We start from the raw sequence: 9,166 nt of genomic DNA on the forward strand, positions 1-9,166 counted from the left end.
ACACACACACACACACACACACACACACACACCTCACCTCCCCCCTTGTTCCTATCAGTCTTCTTCCATGCATGCACCATCCTCCGCTTGTCTCTTTCACTCCAAGCTCTCTGTTTTCATTTTTACCACACTAATCTCTCAGATTAGTTTATTTATTTAAGGAAACAAAGCTACCCCTTGGCAAGGCTTTTATACATACATATATTTATGTTGATGAGATGTGTATTATCTTCATATATGTATGTATATATATATATATACATATATATATATATAAAGATATTACATGTCTCATCAACATAAATCAAAAGTGCAGCTGTGACAGCAAAGGGCACCTCATCCACTAATTGAGATTGCGTACCTGTTACTCTGTTTGCCGGAAAGAAATTACTAATCCAAATTGTCTGCATAACAGCAGCAACTGAATGTTTTGAGGGCACAACACTGGATTTCTCTCCACCGTTCCCTCTTTTCTTCCATCTCCACTGACATAAAACGTCATATTTATTTATTTATTTATATATATACACATATATTTTTTAATAAGGAAATACAAATGTCAATGTCATTTCTGTTTTCAGACAATTGACATCATTTTGACATTAACATATTGTATCTACACATTGAAATGATTCATCTTTGAATGAGGGATGACAAAAAGTTGTGATAAGGATAATCATCATCAGAGTCCAAGGGAACATGTTGGTGAAATGACCTAGATAGTTCAAAACCATGGTTTCTTGATTGCTTACTGTGAACATAATTATGTTTGCAGAAAAAGGCTTTTCTGGACCGTCACGTGACATGCAAATGCCTCCCAAATCTCAGCAGGGCATCATGGGGGATTTAGTCAAATGGTTAAACCAGCTTTTGTTGGGAGGCTGGCACAAAAATGAAAAGAAACAAAGCAAAAATGTTATATTTAAAATTGTACAATCTTCTCCTTTATGCCAGAGCCAACAGGTAAACCTTCTGTTTCTATATATACAGTATATGTTTTATCTCTTTTAAGTGATTTAAGATTAAACTATGCAGGATTTTTACCCAAATTAAACAGTTTCAGAGTCATTGTGATGATTAACTGAGCCGTCTCCACTCCCCCCACCGTCTGTTCTATGTAGCAGAAAACCAGCCTCGCAAGATCAGGGCTGTCAACCCAGAGTCAGGAGGACACGCAAGAAACACAAATTGCTTTACGGCACTACACACTCACCCCCTAGACAGGTACGGGCTGTAAGATCAAGGCAGTGATAGGGTTATTTTTAGACATTCATCATGGCAGAGCCACTTGTCGGGAGAAGCGAGGAAGAGGAGGCGACTGTCTGACCGAGTGAGGGGCCACGAGTAAATAATGGCGAGAATTGAACACAGAAGCATGCAAAATGGATGCTGACGAGCACGGACATGGCTTCACGGCTTGTGTTCGCTTGCTCCATTGAAAACAAATGCACAGTGAGGATAAAGCGGTACACGTCTTAAACTGTAGGGGGAGCTATGTAGAGAAAAAGGCAAAAAAAGATGCGTCCAGACTTGAAAAGTTCCGCTTTAAATACTACTTAAAATTCAAAGAGCATTGAATAGGACACCATTGTTAAGCTTTTGTCCTGGACACACTGAGGTATAATACTGAACCCTCCATGAGTCAGCCTCACTTACCTCACTTTTAGAGCCATTCATGGGCCAGATTTGTGTTTTTTTTTTGTCTGTTTGTTTTTCCTGTTTCACTGTTTTATTATTGTTGTTTCCCCGCTGCAACCCTATGTCCTGCAGCAATAACCCTACTGATAATTACTGCTGGTGATTTATATTGATCGTCTCATTGTAGGTTTATCGTCTATAAAGCACCCTATAACTATGATTTAGGAAGGGCCACATTAATAAACCTTCATTTTATATCCTCATTGATTGGCACCCAATCAGAATTTAAAAAAAGCACACTTCAAACACTGCCAGGAAAACTTTACTATTGTTATGTCTGAGTGTGTGTGTGTGTGTGTGTGTGTGTTCCAATACTGAAGCAAATTAACTGAAATGACCAGTCACTACTATTTTTAATTCTTTTCCCACAATTGTTCCTGTTTTCTTTTTTATCTTAACACAACTACAGAAGCATTGTGAGTGAGTGACTGAGTTACTGAGTGAGTACAGTGCAGTAGGAACACTGTAAGAAACACATAAATTATTAGTGACTCAAACAGCAAAGGCCACAGCAAATTCAAGAGTGATGCAGAAGTCATCACTGTTGTTAATTCTGACCATAAATATACAAAAATATTTGGGTTTTTTTATTTTTACAATAAGCATGTCATACCAAGATTGTGTAGTGTATAAATCCCATTATGAATTCAGTATGTTTTTTGGTTTTTTTTGATGCCATCATGCAAAACGGCACAACGCAAACTGTATTATGAACAGACCAAACATTGTGGTTTGAGCTGGTAGTGATGACAATCAAACACACACACACACACACTAGTCGAGACCAGGAATTAGGTAGACTGATTGGTGAGTGACAGCTGGAATTGAATTTCTCTGGAGTGAAAGCCCAGAGGACTGGGAGGACACACACACACACATGCACAGAACGACACAGTGAAAGTGAGAGAAACAGAGATGTAGGTGTACACACAGACATGAAAAACACTCAAACAAATACACATTTCAGCGTGAGCAATAGTTGAATAATTGTTGGGCGGGCGCGCGCACACACACACACACACACACACACCCTCTCTTTCTCTATCAAACATGCAAAACACATGTAAACATATTGTCACACAAGTCCTTCCACTTCAGTTCGCTGCTAAACATGTCTATTCAAAGCAAATTCAAACAAGGAATAAAGAATATGAATTCAAATGATGTCAGATTGGTTTATGACTCATTCCTATAAGATATGAATCAGATATGTGCATTTGCATCAGCTATTAAAGCAGACAGATCAGATTTGTCCCTGTCAATGCCACTTGTGTGTCCTTAGAAACAAGACAGTGGTGTTTATCTATCTATGATCACTTGACTCTCTTTCAACTAGTGCATTTGGACAACGAGGGTTCGAGCCAGTGAACACAGGCCGAGGTTTCATGCCTTTTAAACCTTTGGGTTGAGGATTTCTTTCTACAATGGTTTGCGGGCCTACTAACCATTTTCAGGTCTGTACCAAAGCTCGCCTTGTGAATTGTCTCCCCAAGGTTAACTCGTGTAAAAGCCGATTTCAGATAATGGCTCACTCTTGCAAAAACAATGTCATCCAGTCCTCCAAAAAAATCTGATAAAGGCCTCAAGACCTGCAGTGTAAGATACTGATGGCAAAGAGTGCTAGCCAATCAGAGAATAGGTTGATTTTTTTCTTTCAGTTGGGAACTTGGGAAAATTTGATTGATAGCCGGATTGTTTTGACGAACAACAGCAGAGACAAAGTGGGCAAAATACGGCACAAAATAGCACTGAGACTGGAAGAAAGAATGGATTAAAGTCCTGGAACTAAGAGAAAAAAGGAAGATGATATGACATAAGCAATAATAGATGTAGATTCAGGATAATAATAATGTGTGTGTGTAAAGTTTATTAATAATAATACTGTGAATATAATGTTCTTGGTACGCCAGTCTAAAATTAATTTGCAAATGTTCCTATCTCATCTGTTTTATAATGTTTAAATAAATGTTAAAAAGCAGGTTTAAGTCCCTCTTGTGGTCAAAAAGCACACACACATGCACTGATTGTTGCTGGGGCTGCAACAAGTCTGAAAGTGAGACGGCAATCATCCCCAATATTGTATCACGACAGCACATGACAGAGCTGCTCCCACTGCTGCAGGTGAAACCTGCTGAGCTGTCATTACGACGTCTAAATCTCAAACTATTAAAAACTAAGAGTTTAAGTTCACCTATAGGTTAGGGAAAAAATGGAAAATATGGAATGTCAAATGAATATCATTTTCCAGAGAGACGTGTCTCTTGACGATATTGACTGAATAAACAGGTTTGGACATAATTATGACCTAGTTATAGCCTATTTACACTGGCTTTCAGTGTGTTTTAAAATGAATTATAAGGTTCTTTTAATGACTTGCAAAGACCTTGGCTCCCCAGTATATTGGAAAGCTTTTATCACTATTTCAGCTCTTTGTACCTCTTGTACCAGGATCCTCTGACAAATGCTTTTCAACAATTCTATATTATCTGCTGAAAAATGAAACAGAACAGATCTTTTGAAATTAAAGCTTTGGGGCTTCGGGACAGAGTTAGTGAGTAGCTTCCTTTAACTTTAAAAGGTAGTTTGATATTCAGCATTTCATGATAGTACCTTATTATTATATATTATTACTAGCCTTGTGATGGACTGGCGACCTGTCCAGGGTGTAATTTTATTGTGAAACCATTTGTAATTCATTGTATATTATTAGTAGTAGTAGTAGTATTAAGGTTGCTATTGTTGTTGATGGTGGAATCAGTTGTACCCTTACCTCTAATTACATTAAACAAAATGATCTAAATGTGTATAATCTGTTAAGTATAATAGACACATTTAGTAATTTTTGTTCACCAGGAACGTTACATTTCATACAACCTGTATCAGAAATTTAGAATTTGTGATACAAGGGCAGGCAAATAATTCTTCCTGCAGAGAGATTAGAGACAATTTTGTACCACAGGGGAAAACAGCAGTAATAAAGCAAACAGCCCTATTCTCTCTCACTCACTCACTCACTCACTCACTCACTCACTCATTCACTCACTCTTGTGATCTGTTCATGTGCTTCATCTTCCAGGTCCTATTTAGAGCTTAATGCAGTCAAACACAGTTGTAAACATTCTTTGAAATGCTAATGCAGCTGATATGCAACATCAATTTACTGTTGACGGTCCATGTGTGTAAGGAAAAATGCACAGTATGCTCCTTTAACAAGCACGGCAGCCAGTTTTGGGTCACATATTCCTTTGGGGTGTCATTTCTTATTTGCTGTGATGGACTGAAGCTTAGATGACCTCCTGCATCCTTGTTTTTCACATGACTAATAGAGCATGCAATGATGTTTTTTTATGTAGCCACTGTCAGGAGGTAAAAGTTGCCCTGCACAATAAATGGTTCTTCTCATAAACATGATGAGTTTGAAAATATTAACATGACGATTAAATGGAGTAGAAAAATAGGACTTCAGTATTATATTATTACGCGTGCAGTTCTCACTTAAGTCGCTTAAAGCCAAGCAACTCTAAAACCTGACTTTGAAGCAGAGCTGGAGACTGGACTTAGAGCTGGCAGCTGAAATGATGCTGTAAGCGAACAACACACAGGTTATTAATCTCTACAATATTACTTTTCAGCCTGACAGCTAACAAAAAAAGACAAGGCCCAAGAGAGAGGTCAAGTGCATTCTTAATTCGTTTTTCAGTCTTGCGCAATATCAGTGTAATTCTCTTCTCTTTCCCAGAAGTCTATTTTGACAAAGTCACTCATGTTATTGTTATTTTTTTTGTGTGTTTCTTACATTCCCGTACTCTTTGTAAATTAAAATAACATATTTGTGTTCAACATTTGGCAGCAGCAGATAAATTGTTTAATCCTAACTGAAACATAATGCTATCTGCACCACACAAAGGTGCTCCGTCACTGGACTTTGTGTTGTACAACCACAACAAAGCTCATTTATGTAAGTTCATGGGACAAAGTTGTGTAAAATTTGTCCCCATGACTCATTTTCATAGGAAGCTGCCAAATCCCACAGTGAGTTGCTCAAGAGCTTTTTTTATGTATGGCTGGGACTTTTCTGCAGCATGATTTAAAATTGCAAAATAAGATTTCTCTGCGTGAATTGAAATTGTTGCTGTAGAATGCACCTGCATGCCTTCTCAATTCAACTAATTGTTGATGTTTTATGGAGATTTCTATAACCTGGTGTGTCAAACTGAGTCGTCATGTTTGGGATTTCTGTCTCTAATTATATTTTTTTATCGACATAGCCACTGGGTTGTTTTGAAATATTCAGTGCAGACAATGAGTACTGTGACAGCCGTTCTGCCTTTTTTTTCTTCTGTTATTCACACTCTCTGCTTCAGCATATTTAATGATTTTAAAAAAAGAGAATATTTAGCACATGTTTTCCATACTGTGTGACTACTCAGCACAGACAGAATCTAATTCTGTGGGAAACACTAGGACACTATCTTCAAATATCCCAGTTTTAAATGAAGTGTGTTTTGAATGTAAGTATTTGGATGCTTGTCTACATGTTTTTCTTTAGAGTTGACAGAAAATATATAGTTACTTATTGTGAGCATAATTGTATATATATACAACTATATGTTTATACCAATGTAATTGACTGGGTAAATGTGTGGGACTGGGTAAAAGTTATGGGATTAAACAGCAAAACACAAAACACTATGACCTCTAGTCTGAACTCTTACATTGTCATACAAAAGCATAATAACTAATGCAGATGCGTTGGATTTGAATATCATGTCTTAGAGGCAACATTATTTGTCAATATACCCAGCAAAGTTGATAACATTTTCATAGGTTACAAACTTTGCAGCCTTTAGTAGGTTGTGTGCATGTAATAAACAGTTAGCATGCCTTTATGTACCACACCCACTCGTTTGAAATAATAATAAAATAGTAATAACCTCTGTACTTCCACTGACTTATTCACATACTTCCTCCCTGCCTTTATAACTCCTTCTACCTTTTGATCTCTCACACTGTCTCTGTTTTTCCCCACACTGGTACACAGCCTTTAGAATATCCTCCCCTCTTTTATACTTAATGCCGGCTACCTTCCCTTGGGCATTTTTTTTCGCTGCCCTTCCCTTTTCTATTTTCCTGTCTCATATTTTGAACTTGCTCACTGAAAAATAAGGCATGATGTGGATAGGCTTCACCGGGGGTTTGCAGAGGTCAAATCTTGTCTTATTTGCATGTATACTATCACATTGTGGTTTCTAGTGCCCCAAGGCAGTATAGCATATTGGATTTATGGGTGCTGTAACCCGTGGATGACATGCTCAGGGAGACTGAGATTTTTTTAAAGACCACACAAATACTTACAGAGGAAACTACTGACTAGAGAAAGATCTAAACCAGGTGTTTGTGCCAGTGTTTCCATTCTGTGTTCAGGAGCTTTGAATTGTCCACTTTTTCAGATTTAATATCTTCTTCAGTGGATGTTTATGTTCCTCTAGTGGTTGTTTTTTTTCCCCTCAATCAGTCAAGTGAAATGGTACTTATCTGGCACAAAACCATTGTTCCTATAAACCCATCCCAAATGTACAGTACTTATAAAGCAAAATGGCACAGCCTAAACATCAACAGCAAAAAACAAAACAAAACAATGGAAAATTGAATAAAAATAATCGCAAATAGTGAGCAATAAAAGATAAGAGTAAAGAAATAAATGAAAACAAAAGAGCACAGAAAAGTAACTACATCAAAAAGTCAATGAATAAAAAATTGGTTTTGAGATGAGTTGTGATTATTCGGGCTGATTCAGCAGTTTTTAAATGTTCAGCTTCCTCTTAACCATCAGACTGAACAATGAAATATGGCCTTTGACAATGCATCAGATGGAAATGAGTATTTCTGCTAACTCTGACACAGGCCCGTTACGCTATGATTTGCGGCCGACATGCAAAATTGAGTATTTTGACTGTATTTACATCAAAATTCTATAGATCGATTGATTGCTATTGATCGCTACAATTACCCACCAAGAATATATGGTGTAGAAAGAACAATGTTCCCTTTGGGTACCCTTAGATTGGCCAGTGTTCACCTTAAATTTTCAAAAGCTCCACACAAACCCCCCTGCGAGGTTGCTGTGCTCCCTCGCAATTACCATTACAATAAAATGGCTAGAACCCTGCTGATAGACTAATATTGTTGACTAATGTGACCTATTAGTATCAAATTAACATTCCCTACTAAATCAATCAAATTCATCAATCATATAACAGGTGTGTGATATGACACTGCTGCTACAGCTAATGCTAATTTGTGGCATCCAAAGGTTTGGACACTGAAAATAGTTGGTTAGGTTATTTAAGCAACTGTGATCAATACCTAAAATGTGTATGTGTGATTAAATGTGTATAAATGCTGCTAAATGTTAAAGAATAATAGAATAGAATATGAACATGGATGGGCATAGACACAAACGTACTAAAGCGGCACTGAACTGACTATGCACTCATGGTTTATGGCATTAGAGAAAACCTTTTAAACCACCTATAACTTATTCAAATAAGCTCCGGCATATAACCAAAATCATATAATATCCTGGCATGTTAATGACACACGCACACACGCACAAACACACACACGTTACTTACTGGGGTGAAATTCATGACTTTAAGGATCCAGATGGTCAGTGCAAGGTTAACGATCATGGTGACGAGAAGGAGGAGGATGAAGAAGTACAGGCATCTTTTCCTCCACCCGTAGATTCCCACCGCTGGGTAAACCTGGGCGCCGCACATGGATGGCGCTCGTTGGTGGAGCGGGTTGGGCTGCGCGGCGAGGATATACTGCTCCTGGGTCATCTGTAAGACACAAATATGGCGAATGCGTGTGAAGATCACTCATGTAAATGAGATCTTTACTCTTCGAAATGATTTATCACCGTAGCCATGTGATCCCATTTGAGAGAAAACCTCTTATATGAAGTCAGAGTCACTCAACTGACATTAAGTAACTCAGATTCAGATTTATTCTTCCACCCCTTTAATCTTCCTTTTGTTTTACTAAAGGTTTGTGGTTTCAGGGGGAAAATCTCAGCTCTGCACAGAATCTAAACAAGAATTAAGGGAACGATTGTAAGAAAAAAGGGGAGACAAAGATGATACGTCTGCATTACAGGCTAAAAATAAGTCAGTCAAAGGAGAGGATGGACTTTGAAGGTTTTGGTCAGAGTGGAGGGAAGGAAGGAAGGAAACAAAAGTGAACAGTTAAAGTAGAACATGATGGGGAAGAAGAGGGAAAGATAGAGACAAAGCATAGGAGACTGAAGGAGACTAAAAGTGATAGAGCGGGGTTAAGCGAGCAAGAGAAAGATCCAATCATGAAAAAAACTAATATAGAGGTGAAGCAGTGAAGTGGAGAGATAACATAGGGAGAGAGAGAAAGGGAGGATGGAGAGAGAAAGGGCAGATAAGACAGCAGAGGA

The 9,166-nt window shown here is 37.9% G+C and overlaps 1 protein-coding gene across 1 annotated transcript in view; it reads right to left on the bottom strand.

The window, feature by feature from the left end:
* Nucleotides 1-8,543, bottom strand: part of LOC122770640 (zeta-sarcoglycan) — a 129,311-nt gene extending 120,768 nt beyond the window's left edge. Inside the window, exon 1 of the mRNA XM_044027604.1 lies at nucleotides 8,334-8,543. Coding sequence (XP_043883539.1) covers nucleotides 8,334-8,543 — 210 coding nt within the window. The remainder of the gene's footprint in view (nucleotides 1-8,333) is intronic.
* Between the last annotated feature and the right edge of the window lie 623 nt (nucleotides 8,544-9,166).

Source organism: Solea senegalensis, linkage group LG6 (assembly GCF_019176455.1).
Source record: "Solea senegalensis isolate Sse05_10M linkage group LG6, IFAPA_SoseM_1, whole genome shotgun sequence".
NCBI lineage: Eukaryota > Metazoa > Chordata > Actinopteri > Pleuronectiformes > Soleidae > Solea > Solea senegalensis.